This window comes from Cetorhinus maximus, chromosome 9 (assembly GCF_964194155.1).
Source record: "Cetorhinus maximus chromosome 9, sCetMax3.hap1.1, whole genome shotgun sequence".
Lineage (NCBI taxonomy): Eukaryota > Metazoa > Chordata > Chondrichthyes > Lamniformes > Cetorhinidae > Cetorhinus > Cetorhinus maximus.
The window spans coordinates 41,856,362-41,880,796 of NC_135887.1; the positions used below are offsets into that span (position 1 = coordinate 41,856,362).

Below are 24,435 nucleotides of genomic sequence, written 5' to 3' on the forward strand. Positions count from 1 at the left end.
AATGTTCCTTGGAATTGACTGCAGGCTTTCTGGCAGGCTTCCCAATGCACTAAGCGTTTTGTTGTGCATACCTATCAGTATTCTGCAGGCCACTCCATCACCATGTTCATCTGAGCCCTCTGCAACAGAACTTGTGGGCAACCTCCTCCTCTGGTGTGCTGGCATCAGTGCTATCCTTGCCTCCCCGCCAACCCCCTTGCTCTGGCTGCAGCCTGTTGCTTCACCACATGCAAATCTTGCCTCTATCCTATTGTCTAAATTATGCACAGTGTCAGCAGCTGAGCTGGTAGCTGTGAGTGTGAAACTGATGATGGTGCATCTTCATCATCAGGAACTTGCTGCTCCTTTACTGATTGGGCAGGTTACAGTTCTTGAGTATCTGAAAGGAGAAAGGCACAAGGGTAAGGTTGTGAAGCAGGATGGGGGAGGAAAGAAATAAGTGTGTGTTTACACCACGTGCTGCTTGTAAATCAGAAGAAAGTATGGGATAATGGGTGAGGTGGGATATGAGAAGGCGGATTAGGTATGAGGATAATATTGTCTTCAATGATTTCAGTATCTCCACCAGCCATGGCTCCAGCTGTCCCATTTATCGACAGCACTGTCTCCTCCATGGGGTGAGGACATGCTGGTCTGCCTGTCACCCTCCTGTTCGTTCTGGTTGCCTTCAGTTGAGAACCACCCCTTGTCCTGTAAGTGGGAAGTGTCTCAATGAGTATTGTACAATCTGTTTGGCCAATTTGGCTTCATAGTTGAATAGAAGACAGTATGGGCAACTGCGAGATGTGTATGTGAGGCTTGCAGCAGTGCTAAGTGTGTGAGGGTGAGCTGAAGCTATGAACATTTGGTATGAGTCATGAATGTTAGAGATTTAAGGTGAGTGGTGATGGTGAGGTGGCGAATTGAGTAGTGAATGAGGCTGGTGGTGCAGGTTATAGGATATGGCATTTGAAAATGCATTCACTGACCTTGGCTACTCATGTGAAGTCAGCACTGCATCTAGGTCCTTGGGGTTTGATTCCTGGCATTGACCTCCATGGCTATTTGCTCCCAGTGCCCTCTGAATGTGTGTCAGGAGGGACTCCTGGCTCCATGCAGATACAGGACATCTCGCCTTCTTTCCTCTTCCTCCATCAAGTCCTCCAGTGCAGCATCCAAAAAGCTTGAACTTTGCTCTCTTCCCATGTTGTGCTATTCTTCAGTGTTTCCCAGGTCACAGTCACTTACTACATGGTTGTCAGTACCTGTTCCAACCACAATGCATCTTTAAGAGATGCAGGCTAGCTTTAAGCAATGCACATGATGTTGGCCCCTAATGATGTGTCCAATAAGCTAATGGTGCAGTTAGCACTGCCTTGATGCTGAAATCATTGGAATGAGCAGGCATGAATGGTGTGCTGTACCTGCACTGTAATGGGTTAATCATGCATGATGATTCCTATAACCCCTTTCAGGTGCTATCAAATTTAGTCGCTCTTGTCTTTGATTCCTGCCACAAACTCCACTTCCCCAGCCACCATTTCAATCCTGGGACGCTGACTGAAGTTGAACCAGACCATTCACAACCATGGCCCATGACCATCTATTCACTCCATCACCAAGACTGTCTACTTCCACATCTGTAGCAACCAAAACTCTGACTGCCTCAGCCCTTCTGCTGCTGAAAGCCTCATCCTTCCCTTTATGACCTCTAAGCTTGACTAATCCAGTGCTCTCCCGGCTGGCCTCCCAACTTGCACCTGACATAAACTTGTACTCATCCAATGCTGCTGCCCCTATCTTAACTCACTCTAAGCCTCATTCCCCCATCATTCACTCCTGCGCTTGCTGACCTACAATAGCTCCCAATTTAGCAATGCTTCCATTTTAAACCACTCACCCTTGTTTTCAAATCCTTCCAAGGCCTTATCCCTCCCTATCTGTAACTTCCTCCAGCTCAACAAGCCTCTGCATTCCTCCAAATCTGGCCTCTTGCGCATCCCTGAATTAAATCACTGAAACTCTCTACCTCTGTCTCCTCCTTTGAGACACTCCATAAAACCTACCACTTCACTCAAGCTTTTGGTTACCTGTCCTGATATCTTCTTCTATGCCTAAGTATCAAAAACGTTTTTACTGGTATCACTCTTGAGCAGTTTGGAGTGTTTTGCTGCGTTAAATGCACAGTAATATGTCAGTTGTTGTTGAAGAAAAGTAAAATCGGATTAAATGAGATTCTTGCCTTGGGGGTGGGGGTGGGGGTGGGGGGCTCTGTCTCCAATGCTCTTGGTAAAGCCTCTGGAGGAGTTTCCTTGCACCTCTTTTTGTCCGGGGATTGATATATACAGCAAGCTGGACAGCAACATTATAAATAGGCCGAAAAATTCTTAGGAAAAAGCACGACTGCACCAAATTGCGGTTTAATACAGACACACCGCTCTGGAACAGTAAAATGTCGAAATATTTGTGCCCACTCCCCCACCCCCAAGAGCACGGTTGGATGCGCCCAATTTCTCATTCACAAAGGTGCCTTATCTGTGTTTTTGTGGCACCTGAGCTGGGCTGGGCCTGGACTGCACCACACAGTCACGATTCTAGCTTGACTCATTTTGATCACATTTGTTTAAAATGTGACTCAGTTGTGATTTCATTCTCATCTGATTTCTATATCAAACACACGAACATGTGACCCTAAAACTATATGTGCAAAGGAGGAGCTGAAGTCTACAGCAATTCTGGGGATTGAGTTTCAGCGTCTCACTTGAAAAATGGTGAGCTGGCAATTGAAAATCCAGGGGAGGGGGCGTTGGGGCAGACAGGCCCATCAGGCCCCTGAATAGCAACCAAGGCCCTCCTGGTGCAATTCATTTCCAGGTGAGCCTGTAAATAGGAGCTCAGGCTACCGACATCAAACAGACAGGAAACTGCTGAACGATGTACGTCAAGAAGCAGACCAGGAAACTTGTCATCTCTTTTGCTGAACCAAGGAGAAGCAATCTTGTTCCATCTGCCCCACCCTCTACCCCCCAAAAATCTCAAGCCCACTGCCAATCTATTCCAGGACCACCCCCGCACTTCACCCCGTTTTTGCCCCAGTCCTGGCCTGTCGAATGGGCTCAGCACGGGAGATCACTGGGATTTCCCAACGTGCCCGGCAGCAACTCCCCAACAGGATGCTAATGAGGCCCAGGCCCCAAAACAGCTTGGGCCTCACATCGGCACAACCAGGAGAGGCAAGCTGGCTTCCCTCATGTTTCAAGCGCTACTTTTAAATTGCTCTCTCCCCCCACCCCCCCACCCCAATTCTCCGCTAACATCCTGAAGACATCCCAAACTACTAGTTGTGAAGTATAGTCACTGTTGTTAGGTAGTGAAACACAGCAGCAGCTTTGCAAGCAGAAAATGACAATAAATAAGATAAATGACCAGACAATCTGTTCCTGGTGGCGATAGTTGAGGAAGAAGTATTGGCACTGGGAGAACTCATTGCTTTTCTTGGAAAAATCTTTTACATCTATCTATAAAATCCACTTACATCCTCGTTGTAGTCAACTTACTATTGTGATGGCTAAGGTCTGATACCCACTAAGAAGACAAGTGGTCTCCTAATCTAAAATTAAGTTTGAATCATTCATTTCTGTCTGTTGAGGATGTGAACAGTTCCGCTCTATGCACATCTTATTAGACTGTTATTTTCTCCATTTTCACTTGTAATTGTTTCACATCTCTGAGCTTCCCACATCTCACATCAGTTCAGGCCAATCTAAAACTCTGGAGGCCTACTCCCTAGCCTCTGCTGCTTTCTCTTAAATCAGTGGAAGGGCAGCCGAGGATGGTCTCCCTCTGATCTTCCAGTTCGGGAGTGTCTAAGCTCTCCTTGACATCTCCCTGAAATGGTATCTGAGATTGGCAAATCATGTGAAAAATCAAAGCCTACACCCTGGCAATGAGTGACACAGAATGTTTGAGACGCAATATTCTTTACCACCATGTTTCCCTGGGCTAGTACTAAACACATACTTTTCACAATGCACCCTCGCCATCCATTTTCACAATGCACCCTCGCCATCCATTTTCACAATGCACCCTCGCCATCCATTTTCACAATGCACCCTCGCCATCCATTGCAAGCGTTCTCTGTAACGGGCCAAAGCTGTGAGACTTATTCCAAACTTAAAGTTCACTTTGTATGTGTAAGTGGAAGACACATTTCTTACTGGGATGCAATTTATTCATCATGATATAAGTTGAAAATGTTATTTGTCAATCTACGAAACACCAATTGGTACTGTTATGCTTTGCTGAGGTTTCTTTTCTGCTTCCCATTTTCATTCACAGCTGCTTCAATTGATTTCTACATGCTCCCTCCCTCCTCGTTGAAGCTCTCCCTTTGCTCCCTCTTTTTAGCATTCAGCCGTATCATTTACCTCCCCCAGCTGACCGAGATCTGCCTCAGGCCTGAGAATTCCACTCCTGCACCAACCTCTGGAAGGGACACATGAGCTGCCACGGGTTACTTCCCCATTCATCTTTCCTTTGTGCAGGAAATGTTTCTTCCAGGGTCCCACTAATCCAAAAACAAAAGCTTATCTTACGAGGAAATGTAGACACAAATCCATGTCTGCAAGCTCGGCTATATTGTGCTTTTGCATTAGCTTTTCCTTCATGGATTTCCAGTCTTTGGAAACTTTTAGATTTCCACCGGATTGGATAATCCAGGAATATTACTCAATTACTGTTCTCAGTAATACTCAAATCATTCATTTTTTTTCCTGCTAACACAGATTTGATATCAGTCCACCACTTAAAAAGGGCATTAGTACATCTATTAGAATAATTTGGGTATTTTACTGTTCCACACCCTGTAACGTCTGAACAACTATTGTACAAAATAACACAAAATAATCACTGATCAGCAAAGGCCATGTGGCCCACCTTAATTTGCCCATCTAGCTGCTTCTCAAAGTCCCCTCTTTAATGCAATTCAATTCGTTTTCAAATAAAAATTAGATTTGCAGCCAAGTATTGTTCTGCTATGCCAACTAACCACTCACCAACGTTCCTGTGCTCTTCTTCTCAAAACACTATTTAAATAACGCTAATTACATACACTTGAAAAGAAAACTCTCTGCTTCTGATCCAACAAGCAAATGGTCTGCAGTTAGGGCACATACGCAGTGAGGTGACAGAAGGCCGGCAACTGAGGAATTGCATCAAACATGAAGGCCTAGAAAATTAGCCTTTAAGTACTGCTGGTTAAGTCACATGTAGACCTGGTTCTTCCGTATGACGTTCTGGGCAAACCAGTTTGATGAAGAAGGGTCAAAACAGGCATTAGGCCCCTTATTTGCAAATGCAAAGAGACTTACACTTGTCTCAAGTGTGGATCCCAGGTGCCAATTCTGATACCTGTATTAATATGGCAGAGGGCGCATGTCAGACTCAGAACTATGTGCGAACCACCCATCATATTGGATATGCCTTGGTGCCTGTTTTATGCCTCAATTTTCTAGGCCGATAAAGCAGTTTACAGGATTTAGTAGGCCCTTTTTTAAAAATTATAGTTGATTATATTAACATCTGTGAAATTCCACAAATGCATTTTGAAAGTTAAAAGCAACTACAGATCCACAAAGCAAGTCATAGTTCTGCTGAGAATTAAATTCGCCAAGCTCAGCAGTGCCACCAGCAGGCACCTCAGTGATATTGCCACAGTTAGTTCAAAGGAACGACTTATTCTCACTTAAACCTTCGAAAATATTAATTTTCTTGTTGCCGTGGAGATGCTCAAATACAATGTTTGGAGCAACCCGGGAGTAAAATCATAGGGGCATTAAAAAAAAGTTTTATTTCAACACTTCTAGTTTATTAGTCGAAAAAATGTTGGAGGTGGAAAAGAAAAGGCTATTGAACTGACGCCAGGAATCATCCAACCAGGTGATGGAGTCTGTTCACATTCCTTTCCTGGTGCAGGAAGGTGCTGTGGCATGATTGGAGGGAGTAGGCTATGTGCTGATACTTCCAGGATTACAGCCAGCCTGAGTTGGCAACCCCTACTCTGATATGTTTTCTGAGCTTGGTTTCGGAGCACTTCTCAGACTTGCCTGAAATCCTTCCCAATGCCAATTGCAATGGCCCCACACTGGGATATGGAGGAGGGTGGGGGAGGAGGGGGGATGTGGGGTGTTTGCTTCCCATAATTAAAGTCACTGGCACAGCCCAGGAGGGAGTGAGAAGCTACTCGACTGGCTTCCCTTTCCAGCAACAGGTTTTCTAAAAAACGTCTGGCATTATTTTAGATATAAAAAAAGAGGGAACACTTTCAGCCAAAAAGTATCCACCACCCCCCTGGACTTTTCCTCCCCCTTTAAATATTTTTTGAAATGTTTGTCTTAACAGTTGAAGGCATTAATGAACACCAGGTGTTGACACTGCTGAGTTTGTGGAGTCTGATGTTCCCAACAACACCCTCGCCACACAAACATGGGCACAACCAAATTGATGGAATCACTGGTGTTGTGCATTCTGTGACTGCATAACCAATTTTACACAACTATTTGTACATCTATCAGGTGTGAGAGCTCACAGGAGTTTGAAGTACACTGCTATAAGAAATGATTTTTTAAATGCTACCTTCTATTTATAACGAAATCACAATGTAAGTCACTCAAATTACTCAGAGGTTGATGTGTTCACTGACGAGCAATTCAAAGATTATGGTATTTAACTGAGAGCACAGATTTACACTTGACCTTGCCATTAAACGCTGAATTATGATTATACAGTTCTCAAGGTCCCATGTGTCAAACTGAACCAAATTTGGACCTTTTTCCAATGGTGTACACTTAGGTGGAGTAGACTGTATTTCATTTGCTAACTTGCTGGCAATTGTTTCAGTCAGTGAATTGGTTACCCAACCATTCCCCACAGACCAGCCTGACCATGATTACCTAAGTGAGCAGCTGGACCCAGGAAGCTGTTGTGATGAGGCGGAGGTCCAAAGGGATTTCCAGTTGGATGTGTGGTGCCTAAAAACAGACAGAGAAGTTAATTTTCCTTGAAGTTATGAGGAAGCATTCGCACTAAATCTTTCAAAGTACGTAGTTCTGTGTTTGATTTGCAAAGCTACTTTATGAGGTAAAGCTCTTATTAATTAGTTGCGTCTTGATGGTGTCGTGGGGACTTAGCATAACATAAATTAACTCCAGACTGGCTGAATCAGGTTTTCATTTTTAAGATCTTTTCATTCCCATACTGATGCAGGTTAGCAGAGAATGCCACCTTCCACAAGGAAACATTCCCAGAGATGACTTTGGGTACATGTGTAATCTATTAAAAATAATTTAGATTTAAAAAGTCTTTGGTGATGAAGGAGAGCAACAAAATGGTTCTGAGAGACAGAGACAGAGAAATAGAGTGAGTGAGGCACAAATAAATAAAGGGAAACAAAAGGAGGCAGAAATAGAAATAAAGAGATACAGAAATAGACAGAGAAACAGAGACGCTGGTGGAAAAAGAGGGAGAGGAGACAGGTCGAGACAATGGGGGAGATCAACAGAACAAGAAAGAAAATGAGACAGAGAAAGAGGGAGAAAAAGTCAAAGAAATAGGCAGAGAAAGACCAAGAGTAGGGGAAAGAGAAGCTAACAGAAATGGAAGGAAGGAGTCAGAGAAGCAGGAAGAGAAAGATAGGCCATCAGGAATAGGGACGATAGAGGAAGGGGAAAAGAAAGACAAGAAAGACAGAGAGGAGAAATAAAGGGTGACTGAAGTAGAAGAAGAGAATGGAGAAGGTCACAGAGAAATGGGGTAAACCTATTGCCTTCTCTTGTTACTAACTTGCTGACCGATGGTAAAAAAATCTATTCACTTTTTACTTAATCATAACTTTTCATAATCTTAGAGACCTCTTTCAGGTCGCTCCTTAACTCTGATGTAAAATAAAGATCTCCAGCTTCTCAAGTCCATTTTCATAAGTCCAGTTTGTGACACTGCTAACACCTTTTCCATGATGTTTTTATAGTCTTTGCATAATGGAGTCCCTGAATCCCTGCACAATATTCCAAGAGTGGCCTTGTTAAGGTCTTGTACAAATCCAAGACTGATCCTTGAGGAAACTCTTGAGGTGGCAATGCTGAGGTAGGAAGAGAGGCCATTGCTAGAGACACTCTTGCAGCACTCGGAGATTTATACATACGCTGGTCAAGCTTCTGTAGCAGTGCACATTGGAAATCAAAGCCTAGTATAGTATTCAGGGCAAACAGAGTTAGCGGATAATAGAGGATCACTGGACTTGGCAAAGGAGGGATCAGAGGATATCAGGGGAGGGGGGCATGTGGATACGAGGGATGGGGATATGGAGAAATGAGGGGAGAGGCGAGAACGGGCAGAGAAGGGCAGAGTTGGTGAGTTGTTTGGGGGTGGGGGGGGAAGAGGGGAAGAGGAGGGTGGGAAGATGATACATGGTCCCAAATGTTACCAGGGTGAGAAATTAAACACTTTGGAATGTTTTATTACTCTAAAGGTACTATATAAATACAAGTTATTGTTGTTGATGTGAAATTGGTAATCTTGTCCTGTGGCGAACCATTGAGAAATGGAGCTCAGTGGAGTGGGGGGTTTGAAATGTGCAATGTTGCTTAGCATGGGAGGTATTTGAGATTGCTGTTTACTGGGGTATAGGGGAAATTATTCTCAGATGGTATGTGGCTTATGGAGGTGGCATTACTTTGATTAGTTTAGGCAAACAGCTTTGTTAGCAAGGTCGATTGTTTGTCTAGGATGCTGCTTCTGCCCTGAGATTAATCACGGGATTTACAAGGTCTTAATGTGTGAAGAAGCCAATTCAGTGTCAGCACAATGGGGATGTATCATTCTAGTGGGCTACATTTAGTAGTGAGAGACTGGGGCACAGTTATTTCTTCAGTTGCAATCAGGCATGTTCCTGGATATAGTTTACATTCAAATCCAGATTTATCCTGAAGGATTAATGTGATGCAATCCAAATACTCATTGACTGTGAGAGTTCATACCACATCAAAGAGCTTAGGAAAAGTATCTTCCCTTTTTGGTTCTGGAGAACTGCAAACATTGACATTTCAACACAGTGGTCACCACATGAGCTTATTTCTTAAGCTAAAGAAGGGACAAAGACAGGGTCAGCACAGTGGCTCATAAGGAGGCCCTTATGGCGCAGTGGGTAGTGTCCCTGCTTTTCAGTCAGGGACTTGATGGCCAAGGGAGTTGCATTCAAACTGCAGGTAAAAAGGTTGATATCCACCTGCAAATATTCTCAACACACGCCAATGGCAGGTGGCAAGAACGGGATAAACTCCTGGTCAGCCATGTGATGGAAAGAAAATTGGTGTCTCTACCATCACTATCCATAGCTCCAGACTACAACATACAGATTCCCTGAGTGATCTGTAACACATCACCACAGTGGATCACAGTAAGGTTAATGGAGCCTGTGTACCTTAATAAATCACTGAATGTGACCTTCACAATATCACCCATTGGTAGAGTATCATTAGAATGGTGTGGCTTCTCATTTTCTTTATATATTATTTATATCACTTATACACACACACACACACATATGGTTCTATACTCATTGATTATATGTAATGTGTATCTCTTGCTGGTCTTATGCAAAGGGACTGACAAGTATGATAGCAGAGAGTGAGGTATAATTTAGTCAGGGTTGGCAGATTTGACAACGGGCAGAATTTAATGCCATCCCCTATGGCAGGTTTGGTGGTGAGGGGGCATTTAATCAGACTGGAGGATGGTGGTGGGGACCATGCCAACCTTCCCGCCCCACCATCAATTGAGGCCCTTAAGGGGCAAATAATGCCCACTTAAGGTCCTCATCCTGCCTCCACTGGTATCAGCTCAGTGGCAGACGGGAGGTTCACTGTGCAGGGAACATTAGAAGCAAACCCATGTGGAGTTGCTTGTGGGCTCCCAGGGGCAAGTCCCTCGTTCAAAGGCACTCAGTGCCTGATTGAGGGACCCAGCATCAGGAAGAGGGAGGTCCCGCTGAGAGCCACCCCCACCCCCTCACTGCCTATTCCACCCCCCCTCCCGCTATCACTCAACTGTTGCTTGGGACCCAGTGAAAATCCTAGGCTATTATACCGATAGCAGCCATCACCCCCAAAGTGGCGCTGCCATTTAACAGAGCTGATTGGCGGGCAGCTCTCACTGAGAGGGACTTCTGTCCAGTTAAGCGCCTGATTGGCACTCAATTCAGTGGGCCTTCCTCAAAGGAGAAGACGCAGTGCCCCTACCAGCTGGCGGACGAGAACCGCATTGCCTCCATTAAATCAAGCCCAAAGTAATGCAGCCTGTCCTTCATACTACATATATTTCCAACAAAAGTCCCTATCCCTACATTTAGAGTGGACACTACCTGCAAAAGCATGTCTTTAGTTAAGTTTAGTTTCGTTCAATTAAGTCATGTAGTTAAATCCTTCCAGCAACAGTGGGGATCATAGAGCTTTCAATATAGGAGGGTGTAATTAAAGTGTGACAAGTTTACCCGAGCAATTTCCATTGCTGACTTAGGCGTAGAAACTTCTCATGAAAATTGTTGACAGTTTGTGCATCACGTCTTCTGTGTGTGCACAGAAAAGCCATGGAAGTATCAGAAAATTCCAGGGTATGAGGAGTCCTGATTAAAACTGCTGTGTGGATTCTACTCCTTCTTCATCAAAGATAAAAGAAGGAACTTGCATTTCCATCGTGCTTTCCACGACCTCACGATGTCCCCAAAGCACTTTACAGCCTATGAAGTGTTTTTAAAGTCCCATCTCTGTCGTAATATATTGGAAAAGATTTCTCTTGAGGAACTTAAGTTGTAAGTGAACTCCATTCCTAGTCCAATTTAAAATTCCACATTCTGACCATTCAAATCTTTGCAGAAAGTGAATGGTTTTAAGCATATATGAAAACATAGGGAGTACTTGTTAAAACGGTCTCCTTCTTACCTGCAAGAACTGACTAAACCAGGTTTTTCGCTTTCCTCTGCACAGAAGCAGATTGTGTCCTGGGTGAATATTGGTGGGAACACAGCCCAATGCATTCAATACTGAATGTGAATAGTGCCATCTAGTGGATATAGATATTTGTACAGACAACAACAGAAAATATTGGCAGCATGGAAAACTGTTCCTGCGCTTGTGCTGCTTGGCAGCATGGATAAAAGACAATGCTGGCATGCTATGACTCCTGTGGGGGTGGCCACACTATTACATTCTATTCCTTACCAGCTGTGGAGAAGAGGGTTGCTGGGCGAGCCAGCTCATGAGGATGGTGGATAGCTCCAAACATGCTGGGGCCTGGTGGCCTGCTCAGGAACTCCGGTTTCAGGCCAAAGTCTAGCTTGTGTGGATCAGACTGCATCTGTTGCTGCAAGAGGCAAAAAAAAACAAAACAGCCTGTTTAATTTGTGTTTCGCTACATCTCATAGGTTTTCCTCTTTTTAAAGTCTGAGACCTTCCATCAAAAACCGGCAGTGAACAACCTGAAACGTGAACCCTGTCCCTCGCTCCACAGGTGCTGCCGGAGCTGCTGAGTATTTCCAGCATTTTCTGTCTTTATTTATGAGAGAATACTGTCTTATTTGGCTAACAGGGTATACACAATCCAATGTGTGCCAACTCATGCACTTGGATCTTCCCCTAATTCAAATTATCCAATAATTTAATCTTAAAACAATAAATGTCCGCTAAACTCTAGCTGCTTACATAGCTTCATCCAAATTATTCAATCGTCTTATTTTGTTTTTGCATAGACCACTTTCAATGAGTGGATTATGGGGTCTCTGTTTCTGTGGGTGCTGGGGGTCTGTTCCTGCAGGGAGTGATGGAGGAATGGGGTAGGGTGGGGGGAGGGGGTAACGCGGTTTGTTCCCGAGGGGATGGGGTCTTTTACTCAGAGGAGGGCGATCGGTCTTATGGAGTTCTCCCTCTCCCCCACTGTAAAACTGGTGACAGTGAAACGGGAACGTGAGACAAATGGTGCAAACTGCATTCCTACAGTTTATCCATGATTTCCACAATTCATCTACCAAAGGTATGGCAAACTGGCTGGAGACGCCATATCCGTGGTGGATATCCATACCCCACCCCCACCGGCCCCTGTACATCAAGCCTCTGTAATTCTTGGAGGGACTGAATCATTTTCCAACCCTGCCACTTTCACTGCTGATAATACTGTCTCCAACAAAATGTTTTCTGACAGACCAGCATCCAGCAAACCAGGTTCTTCAGTCCAAGGACAATAACGTTGCCTGGTGTGTGTTCTAATGATAGCCAACTGGGGAACATTCTGTAATATCTAGGGGCACAGTCTCAGGCGGTACTTGGACCTCTTAAATTGCTGCATCCCATTAGAACTAACTGAAGACAGATGAGTGCTGAGTAGAACCAGCCCTGGGTGTTTATGAATATTTGGATGTCTGCAGGCAGACCCTGTTACAGCCGCCAAGCTCCAGTTACAGCAGACAAGGTCCTCGGTTCCAACTGACATTATATTGCAACCATGGAGGCCTCTGGAAACGTATTATTTTCTCATTAGAGTAAAGTCCTGACAAACAAGTTACAAAGAAAAAATCCACATCAATATTGGAGTTCAATCAGACTAAGATTTCTAGAAAATGTCAACAGAGGGTGTTAATGGACCAGTTGTTATACCCTGACCCAGCTAAATGGTCTTGCTGCAATCTAATGCAGACAGCACATTATTTTGCAGTAACATTTAACTAAATCAATACACAGCCTGTGCCAGAAGGGTTGACTGAATTTAACTTGCAAAGCATCAAAATGGACTTCAATCAGAAGCTGTAATAGTCACCATTAAGATGTGTGCTCATTGTGAAAATTGATCTTAGTTAGATATGTCACATTCTCCAGAGGTGGAGATTTAAAAACCAATGTGAAGGTGGAACTCAGGCACCAGGACTTTGGACTAACAGGTGTGAATGGGATGAGAGCCAGCAGGAGTGATCAGGAAGCGGGCTAACGGGAGTGGGTGTGATGTAGAACAACAGGAATTGACAGGTTTGCGGACTAATAGGAGTGATTGGGATGCAGACCAACGAGAGTGACCAGGATGCGGACTAACAGGAGTGATCGGGATGTGGACTAACAAGAGTGATCGGGATGTAGACCATACAGGCCTACGGACTGGGATTTTCCGGTCATGCCCACAGCAGGACTGGAAAGTCCCACCTAAAGTCATTGGACTTATTGCTAGGTGGCCAAATTTTCTGCCCGTCCATGACGGGTCCTGCCACAGGTGAGACTGGAAAATCCCAGCCAAGGTTCCCAAAGCTCTCCACCGCTGGAGTCTTTCACATCTACTCCTGGATCTGTTATAGACTAATCGATTGATTGCTATGATTAGTCAACAAATCCATCATAATTGTCTGATCTGACTACCATGAGGGCAGTCCATGGTCTCCTATTATCAAGCAACATATTCCTATGCATTTTTCCCATGATAAACACTATCAAGCTCCCAAAGCATGTGAACATGTACAATAAGGCTCTCTCTAATTCTATCCCACAATGCGTCTGAACTTTGGAAGAGGACACCTTATCCTGAGAGTACGATTTTCCACATTAATGATTCTAGAGCCTCTCTGAGTGAGAAATGAGTTTAGCGCCAATAAAGTGTCAATTCCCGTTTTAAGCTCATGGCCACTGCGGACTGGATCGGGATTGTCCAAATTCTTTTCGCTTGGGTTCCTTACGACTTTCAATCCACCATTCTGGGCTGGATTGGATTCTTGAGGTGTTACAGGAGTGAAATGTTGAAGAATTTGTTGGAACACAGTGGTGAGTAAAAAAAGATTCAGGGAACTGTGTGAAAAAAAGATTAAAAGCTGACAAGTATCTCACAGTGCGCTGAGAGCCACCCAGTAATGTGCCACAGTTTATACCCTGGAGTACTACCCTCACTGAATGCCATTCACCAATGAATGAGGTGCTGAAGCACTCTGGGGAAGTGGTAATAAACACTACAGGGAACTCATGAACACTATAACAGAGAAATTTAGCAGGGTAGGAATTCCTTACAACAAAGTGCCAGACAGGCAAATAACTGTGAGAAACTCATTTGGACATCAGCTGATTTTATAAGTTGCTTGACTTCATGACGTATATCACCTCAACCTCTTGATTAGGTTGGTCTTTGTAATGCATCACTTGCATGGCTTTTGATTAGATTGCCCATTGTAGCTTCCTCCCCAACAGCAACTGTGAACACATGAACATTTAAAGCAGGACTCATTAAGGAGTGTGACTGCAACATTCATGGAACCTTGAACAGAGACTGACCTTGACTTTCTGCTGGTGGTGGTATATCTGCCATGCTATGTGGACGTGCATGGCACACCACTTGCCAGGCTTCTGTGGAGCACAAAAGTTAAATATTATATATTCAATATTCATCACAATAGGCCACATGCTTTTCATAACCAGTGCAAACTTTAGGTCAGGCCTGCAAATTGAGGCCTGTACTCTTAGGTCTTGTACCCCCATCTTCTGCACCGTTGACCTTATGCTCATTAAACTGCAGACCACCCAACTTCCCTCCTGTTCCTCATATTAGCCAATATTGTTAATGGTTCTCTCTCGTCAGATGATGTCTCTCTCTCTCTGTCTCTCCTTTAAAATCTGCCATCATCACCCTTCACTTCAATCCCCTTGTCTCCTCCATCCTTGCAAACTACCACCCCATTTCTAACCTCCCTTTCCTCTCCAAAGTTCTTGATCATGTTGTCACCTCCAAATCTATGCCCACCTTTCCAGGAACTTTCTGTTTGAATCGCTCCAATCAGGTTTCTGTTGTAATATGTCTTTAAGGGATAGCGACATGACATCACCAGAAGGGAAGTGTTTCATGCAATCCAGTCTTAGTTTCATTTTTTCTTTTGAGTAGAGCATATTGTGTGTGTTTGTGTATGTGTCATGTGATGTCATCAAGCTTTCTGGCCATGTATATCTGTTCCCATGTGCCTAGCCTAAGTAAATGAATCCACAACATTTTACCCAATCCCTTATCAGTGACCAGTGCCTTTACATCATAACAACAACACCACATGGTGCTCAGCAGTGGTCGAACAGCATAGCACCAAGATTAAGTACAGCTACGATATGGTGAACCAGCCTTAGATCGTGCTACATGGCATGAGACAACCCTCGACGTTCTGGTCAGACCGCAATGGAGTCACAGCTTCAGGGTGTTTAAATCGCAGCATGGTGACTGCACAGAAAAGCTTTGAATAGATGGTACCAGGATAGTACTCAAATAAAGAGCTGGTAAGAAGATGGATCCCTTGCGGCGAGTAGGACAGTATGCCAAGAGGACGAATGCCGTGTTAGCTCAGTCGGGTAACTGACCAGAGTGTGGTGTGGATTTATAGCAAGCAAGGGAGAGTCAAGCAAAAAAAGTCATAAAAATCGGGCCACAGAAGATTGCAATTTTAACTGGCGAAGCTTCAGAAAAGCGCATGAAAGCGGCTACAGCAACACACATCGCATACTCCCATACTATAGGAGAAGGAAGATCAAAGGGATATTGTCAAAATGTCCACAAAATTCCCCATTTTGAATTGGGATGCAGCTGACCTACTATCTAAATTCAAAATGTTTAAACATCATACAGAGCTATGGCTTCTTGATTCAGGTATGTCTGAAACAAATAAGAAAGCCATAAAAATCACCTAGCAATTGGGAATGAAGTTCTACACAAGCTGAACACGTCAGGATTAACAGCAGAAGAGCTAAAGGATCCTCAAAAGATATGGACTACATTGGAAGACCAGTTCAGAATCAGGTTAAACTTTCGTATTCATTGACTAGGGTTCATGTCATTTCACCTATGTATGGATGCCTACAGAGTCCATAGACCACTTCATCAGCAGATGCTGATTAAAAGGGCACATACCGTGATTTTTCAAACACAGAGCTAGCAGACGGGATTGTTGAGTTGGTGATCACTTCCACTCCCATGGAAGCATTCCAGAAAGGTCTGCTAGACAAGCCTAAAATGTATAGCATCGAAGAGCGACTCAAGGATGAACGTAAGTATGAAGCAACCCTTCCAACAAAGCTTACAGGTCCTACGTACAACCCCAATTGTTGACACACTTACTCAAATGCCCAAACATAGCAAGGCATGTGGAAGGTGTGGCCTTCTGCATGTAGCCTTCCATCAATTTTGTAAGTCATGTGGCAGAAAGGGTTATTGGCGGAGGCAGTGCACTAGGGAAGAGGCTGATGCAGCTACACAGAGCAGTAAACTGCTCCATACACAACTGGTACCTTCAGGCAAGAAGAATGGCCATTCAGTTTGCCATCAGAAACATGTACGAGGTGATTGACAAACCAGAAAATAATGATGGTGTGCACAAAGAGCAGATGAGCAGTGAACTCATGTTTCACACCATGAACCTCATGGAAAACTTGGGTGCTATCACACCATCTGAAGTGCCTGCCCAGATTCAAATTATCTATCCTAAAAAAGTTGGTAACTATTCGTTATTGGCCAAGATTGACATGGGACAAGTACCTCTGCGAATTCTAAAAGACATATATTCACAGACGTGAAAGGCCATGGCAAAACCTACTGCTGTGAAATTTTCAGCGTACAATGGTTCTCTAATTCCATGTGCAGGGTCCATAGCCCTGGAGTGCAAGTACAATCAACCCTCCTGAGTGTCACAGATGTTCTACATGTTGGAAACTACAGGTCTACTGGCATGTCAGGAGCTCACACGAGTAATAATCCATGGAATCAGTCAGACCCCATATAGCAGATCAACCTCAGAAAGATACTCCCATCGCCTCAGTTCACGACCTAACACTGAGCTATCCAGAATGTTTCAACAAAATTGGCAGATTCAAGGGAGCTGCAAATTTAGGCTTGCAGGAGAATGCAAGTCTGTCAGCTGATCTGGTATATTTTGTACAATGCATGTGCCTGAAGTTATAAGAAGAAACAGCAAAAGAATATACACTGCAGAAACTGTGGAAAACCATCATTGAAGAGTGGCCTAATTCAATTCAGCATGCCCATGAATACAGGAGACCATTTTGGCCTTACCTGAACAAGCTAGGCATTTCCCAGGGAGTCATTTTTAAAGACAGGCATGTCATCACACCAGAATCTTGGCGACCTGATATTCTTCAACAACTACATCACTCACACATGGGCATAGATCGGACGAGAAGATTCACAAGAGGGACAGCGTATTGGCCGGGTATGAACAATGACATTGAAGTCATTATCAAGAAGTGCGAGGCATGTCAAGAGCATATGCACACAGCACCACCGATTCCACATGAAGTTTCTACTCATCCTTGGTCCAAAACCGCATCCGACCTCTTTCATGTCCATGGCACTGACTTCATCGTCATTGTCAACTTCTTTACCAAGTACTCTGTTATTCAACAATTGCACAATATGTCAAGCACAACTGTCGTGCATACTCTAAGTGCTATATTCAATTTATTTAGTGTGCGTAGTGAGATCATTAAAGATAATGGTCCTCAATTTATTCGTAAGCCTTTTCAGGATACATGTGTGAGAAGTGGAATATCGATCACACTACTTCTTCTCCTCATAACCCTAGATACAACGGCCTTGCCGAATGAATGATTCACATGGTGAAATCCCTAATGCTCAAATGTAGACAGACCAAGCAAGTTTGATACATTGCAACGTTACATCTGAGAGTGACACCTTTAAGTCCAACCATTCTAGCACCTGCAGAGCTCATGGTTGGCAGGCCAGCGCGTACCAATTTACCTACTCTTACCCATTCCACTCTCTCAAAAACTAGCGGGCAACTTTAAAACTAATGACCACTGTGCACGATAAAAATGTAGGAACAGAATTGCCAAGTTTACAGTTGGGACAACAACTAGCCAAGGTGACAAGGACTCGTTCAGAACCAAGGTCATATGTAGTCACTACACATAAAGGCATAACAGTGAGATGTAACCGAGGACAAATCAGATCCATTCCAGCTCCTCAACCACTGTACTGTCCTATTGTTTCAAGGACAAGATCCCAAATGAAACTGGGAACAACATCAAAGAATGACAACCCCACAGATCACTGTGAGCATTAAAGAAACCTCCAGGACAAGGTTACCATTACAAGATCTGGGCATAACAGCAGATTAACTCCAAGCTTTTGAGACTAATAGCTTCATCAGTTCTATACACTTATATAATGGTAACTAAACATGAACATGTATTGTAAATAGTTATAATTCTTTGGAAGGGGGGAAAGAGTGTCTTTAAAAAGAAAGCGGGATATTGTAATATGCCTTTTAGGGATAGTTGCATGACATCATTAGAAGGCAAGGGTGTCATGTTATCCAGTCTTAGTTTCACTTTTACCTTTGAGCACACACACAGCTCTGCTGCTATGTCTTCAAGCTTTCTATCCATATCTTTCTGTTCTCATGTGCCTAGTCTAAATAAATGAACCCACAATGCATTTACACAATCTCTTATGAACGAATGCTGTCTATAACATTATAACAACACAATGGTTTCTGATCCTGCCACAGTACTGACAAACCTTTATCAAAGCCACAAATGATATCCTACTGTGACAAAGGTAAGCTATTCCACCTTGTCATTTGCAATCTTAGACACATTTGGCAATACCATCCTCCTCTTCCTCTCCACTGTCATCCAGCTGGGTAGGACTGCACTCACCAGTTCCATTCCTATCTATCTAATCATAGCCACAGTATCACTTGCAGTGGCTCCTCTTCCTGCTCCCGTACCATTACCTCTTGTGTCCCCCAAGGGATCTAGCCTTTGCCCCCTCATATTTCTCATCTACATGCTGCCTCTCGACAACATAATTGAAAAGTATGGCATTAGGTTTAGGCTAGCAACGCCCAGCTCTACCTCACTGCCACCTCTTCTGACTTGTCCATTGTTGCTAAATTATCAAATTGCTTATCTGACATCCATTACAGGCATAGTACCTCAAATCCTGCGCCCTCGAAACCGAGGCCGTGCCGGATTTCGCGTCAGGCAATTCAGCCTGTGGGCAGTTTGGGTCATGCCTAGTCGGGTGGGGTCAGGGGTCGCTTGGAATGCGGGACAGAGTGGTGCGCGAAGTCGCTAACCAGTTAGGTGCCACACCTCACCAATGAAGTGCCTAGCCAAACTGTCCAGATAAGTTGATTTTTAAAATTTTACTCAATTAAAATTGACGCATGGAACATTATAAAGTGTCCAGTTTTCAAATGGTTCGGATGATGAGTTCCAACTCCGGTTTTTAGACAGCTGTTTTTGAGACACCGTACATATTCTGGATGAGCAGAAACCTCCCCGAATTAACTATTGGGAAGACTGAAGCCATAGTTTTCGATCCACTGATTATAACTCTGTTGCCTAGCTACCGATTCCATCTTTCTCCCTGGCAACTGTCTGAAACTAAAACAGAGTGTTTGCAAACTTGATGTCATATTTGACCTAAAGATAAGCCTCCATCCACACATCCGTGCCATCATTAAGACCACCGATATCCACCACCGTAACATTACCCAACTTTGCCCCTGTTTCAGCTGATCTGCTGCTGAACACTCATTCATGACTTTCTTATTTCTACACTTGACTATTCCATCACACCACTGGTCAGCCTCACACATTCTGAATCTCTGTAAACTTTAGGTCATCTAAAACTCTGCTGCTCATGTCCTTACTTGCACCAAACCTCATTCACTGTACCCCGCTGTGCTCGCTGACCTACATTAGTTCCCGGTCAAGCTACACCTCGATTTTAAAATCCTTATCCTTGCTTTCAAATCTCTTCATGTCTCATCCCTCTCTAGCTTTGTTATCACCTCCCGCCCTGCAACCTTCATCTAATTCTGGCCTCTGTAACATCCCTGATTACAGTTGCTCCACCACTGGTGGCCGTGTCTTCAGTTGCCTGGACCCTAGAATCTGGGATTCCCACCCTTCTTTCTTTCTCTAAGTTGCTCCTTAAAATCTACCTCTTTGACTAAGCTTTTGGCCATTTGCCCTACATCACCTTATGTCCCTCAGTGTCTATTTTGCTTTATTAGACTCCTGTGAAGCATTTTGGGACCCTTTACTAACTTAAGGCATGACATAAATATGTCATTGTTGTTGTAGTCGACACCGCAACACTCCTGTCGGAGTTATTCCATCCTCCAAAATCCCATTTTAAGGGCACATCGGCACAGCCTCTTCTTCTGTTGCTGCTCCTTGAAACAATCCACCCAGTTTATATTTGTGTGCCTACTTGTGACATTTTACAACAAGGGTTCCAAAATTCTGCAACTCCATGACCCATGAACTTCTTAGTTGAAGAAAACTGATCTGACTTCATTGAAAATGAGGCAGCCCACATTCTAACTCTCCGCTTCCATTTGACCTTCCTGAGGCTCAGATTCCCCAAGTTGCTCAGGAGCATGGCATGTGGTGAGCCAGTTTTCAATACCTTTCCCTATGTCTCCAGCAGCATTTGAAGGAGCACCATCTTCTTTTGAAGGCATTTGGAAAATCTTTTCTCATATTTGTTTAAAACCACATGTCTAAATATAAATCACAGTAAAATGTATTGGCATTCTGCTCTGACACCCCGACAGTGAACTTGTTGTTCCAAAACAAAGTGTGCCAATCGGTCTTTTTAGGAAGATGGTGTCCCTTTAATTAAACGCTCTTGCATTTGAGTCACCATCATCTACACAAAATATGAAATACTAATAGAAACATGCAAATCTCTCAAGATTGTTAACTCTAATAGTTTAATAGTTCATTTTTTAAAGAGACCACATCAGTGGGATTCTATCAGGATCTAAAAATATTGTGCTCTGTTCAAATATAATTTCAACGCTAATTCTTTTACCCTCTCCAATGTCCACCAATTTCTTCGGAGGCTGCCTACATGCTTATTCCTCGCCAGCATTTAATTCAAATACCATTATCCATGTGTGAGCCTTGACAAGGGAGTGCCTTAGGCTATTTTACAGACTCTGTGAGGTTTTCCATCTACCATGTGTGGAGGAGAATCACAACTAAGCAGAACTCTTGCACATCTTCAGCGTGAGCTTAAAAGCAGGGTCACTGGCTAATATTACCTCTCCTTAGAGATTAAATATAATGCTCCAAATGCCACCCAGCCAACCCAGTGCTCCATATTGCCTAGTTTCAGGGTGAAATATGTGTTTCATGCCTGAAGCCGACTAGTTCTTCTTCCCAAAACTGCTGTCACTTTACAACAAAGGCACAGAACCAAGTTACGCAGCCTGTCTGAATGTTTGAAAATGATCTTGCTTGAGAGGACTTTGACGCTTTAATAAGATATAATTTCTTAATCATTCACTTATCTTTCCATCCCAGAGGGAGCACACAGACAGATTATAATTCCAGAGGAATAATTCTTACCCTCAGCATCGGCCTGAATGGATCTGTCAACTGCAAATAAAGAGTGACAGCTTGGTTACACGCCTGTCAGTCAAACTACGACAATAATTGCAATTTTTATTGCCTCGTTAGTTGGTAATTTAAAATGTTAACATTTTACTTTCAGATGAAACATTAGTAGAAAAAATAATCAGCAAAATTTTATACATTTGTCTGACCTTCTGTTCTTAGTTAATAATCTAAGGACTAGAGAACGCTTCAGGCATATGGGCATAGAATCAGTTTTCTTTTGAATACAGAAAATAATTCTTAAAAGTGTGACCCCGGCCCTCCCTTCCTACTAATTCCTTTGTGCATTAGGATCTGATTAAATAGGATGACTGAGCTCTTTTAACCTTTACTCTTTCAACCTTTTTCACTTTGGCACCGTTAGGAGTAATGCCAACTTCTGGCAAACACACCATAACATGTAAATGATGTGTGTTTTAAAATCATAACTGCATACACACAGGTCCAGTACATGTCCTTCTAGTTGATCAGCATACATTTAAATTTCCATCTTGATAAATGTCAAATTTGAGAGATGAACAGAAACCTGAGTGCAGGAGGGGCCCTAGTATCAGGGGCAGAGTTATGAGGAGATGCTGGAGGAACCTGTACTACTCTTCACTACAATGAGGTCTCACTGAGCTGTGCAGAGCAATGAACAAAATGGAGAGCAAAAATCCAGAATATTACTGCACAGTAAGAAGTGACTAGGAATAGGGGTGCAAAAGTTCAAACGAAAGTCAACTTCAAAACTGATATCAGGAAACTCTTCAACACACACAAACTCTGCAGTCCTACCACCTCCAGTCATGAATAGTGGTGGACAATTAAACAATTAATAGAAGGAAGAGGCTTCAGAAATGTCCCTATGATGGGCAGCCCAGCTCATTGGCATAAAAAACAAGGCTGAAACATTTGCCACCATCTTCAGCCAAAAGTACTGAGTGGACGATCCATCTTGGCCTTCTCCAGTGTTCCCCAATATCACATATGCCAGTCTTCAGCCAATTCTACTCACTGCATGTGATATTAAGAAATGGCTGAAGTCACTGGATATTTAAAAGGCTATGGGCCTAACATCCCAGCTATAGTACTGAAGACATGTGCTCCAGAACTAGCCAAACTGTTCCAGTGCAGCTAGAACAGGCATCTACTTGACAATATGGAAGACTGCCCAGGTATGTCCTATCCACAAAAGGTAGGGCAAATCCAAAACCATCAATTACTGCCCTATCAGCCTCCTCTCGATCATTAGCAAAGTGATGGAAGGTACCGTTGACATTGCTAACAAGCAGTACTTACACAGCAATAACCTGTTCACTGATGCTCACATTTAGTTTCCACAAGGGCCCCTCGGCTCCAAATCTCATCACAGCCTTGGTTCAAACATGGATATCCACTTGGAACTTCTGACTGAAGATGATTGCAAATGCTCAGCCTTGCCTTTCACACTGGTGTGCAGGGCTCCACCAGAGTAGGTGATGGGGGTGTTGATGGAGTTTCCTTCTCACATTAGCTTTTTAACTGTTCACCACCTGAATGAGTCAGGACTGCAAAGGTTTGATCTGATCTACATAACAGGCTGTTGTTTGATGCTCTCCCAATTCAGCACGAGCTGAATTCACGGTGTGAGGTGACAGTTACTGCCCTTGACATCAAGGCAGCATTTTTAACCCGGTGTGGCATCAAGGAGCCCTAATAAAATTGAAGTCAATAGAAATCGGGGGAAAATGGTTGCGGTTGTTGGAGGTCAATCATTTCAGCCTCAATACAGTGCTGCAGGAGTTCCTGAGGGTGGTGTCTTAGGCCCAACTATCTCCAGCTGCTTCATCAATGACATTTCCTCCATCATAATGTCAGAAATTGAGATATTCACTGATGATTGCAGTGTTCAGTTCCATTCACAACTCCTCAGAGACTGAAGCAGTCCACCTTTGCAGCAAGATCTGGACAACATTCAGGCTTGTGTTGTTAAGTGGCAAAGTAACATTGGTGCTACACAAGCGTCAGGCAATGACCATCACCATCTTCAAGAAGAGAGTGTCTAACCAGGTGTCCTTGATGTTTAACAGCATTGCCATCATTGAATACCCAACTATCGACATCCTGGGGGTTATTGTTAACCAGAAAAACTTAACTGGACCAGCCACATAAATAACTGCCGTTACACAAGCTGGTCAGAAGCTGGGAATTCTGTGGGAAATGGCTCACTTCCTGACTCCCCAAAATGAGTTTTACCATCTGTAAGGTACAACTCAGGAATGCGATGGAATATTCTCCACTTGCTAGGATGAGGAACTCCGACAACACACAAAAAGCTCAACACCATCTAGGACAAAGCAACTCACTTGATTCGCTCCCCATCCACCACCTTAAGCATTCACTCCTTCCACTACCGGTGCACAATGACTGCACACTACACAAGATGTACTGCAGCAACTCACAAAGGCTTCTTTGGCAGCATCTTCCAAACCCCTGATCTCTGCCACTTAGAAGGGCAAGGGCAGTAGACACATGGGCACATCACCATCTGAAAGTCCCTCTCCAAGTTACACATGACCTTCATCATTGCTGGGCCAAAGTCCTTAAATTTACCGGCCTAGCAGCACTGTGGGTGTACCTACATCACACGGCCTCCAGCAGTCTCAAGAAGGCGGCTCACCACCACTTTCCCCAGCACAATTCAGGATGAGCAATAAACACTGACTTGCCAGTGACACCCATATACCGTAAATAAATTTAAAAAGAAAGCTGTCTTTATGCAGGATAATAATAGCACAAGGATAGGGCTTCATTTTATGTGCCCCCATCAGGCGTGTTTCTGGCAAGGAGGCACATAACGTAGAGAGGGTGCCCAAGCCACCACCGTCCCACCCACCCTTGAGCTCACCCCCATCATATGGGGAGAGTGCAGGCACCATAATTGGCATCTAGCTGCCCCATTTAAATAGGTAATCAAGGATCAATTAATTGT

General features: G+C 43.8%; 1 protein-coding gene across 4 annotated transcripts in view; it reads right to left on the bottom strand.

The window, feature by feature from the left end:
• The window catches only part of auts2a (activator of transcription and developmental regulator AUTS2 a), a 1,158,583-nt gene that overhangs the window by 20,148 nt on the left and 1,114,000 nt on the right, over window positions 1–24,435 (bottom strand). For all 4 annotated transcript variants that reach the window (XM_078548599.1, XM_078548600.1, XM_078548601.1 and 1 more), the window contains exons 14-17: window positions 21,435–21,464; window positions 14,325–14,396; window positions 11,250–11,391; window positions 6,930–7,007 (exon numbers count right to left, since the gene is read on the bottom strand). In XM_078548599.1, coding sequence (XP_078404725.1) covers window positions 6,930–7,007; window positions 11,250–11,391; window positions 14,325–14,396; window positions 21,435–21,464 — 322 coding nt within the window. The remainder of the gene's footprint in view (window positions 1–6,929; window positions 7,008–11,249; window positions 11,392–14,324; window positions 14,397–21,434; window positions 21,465–24,435) is intronic.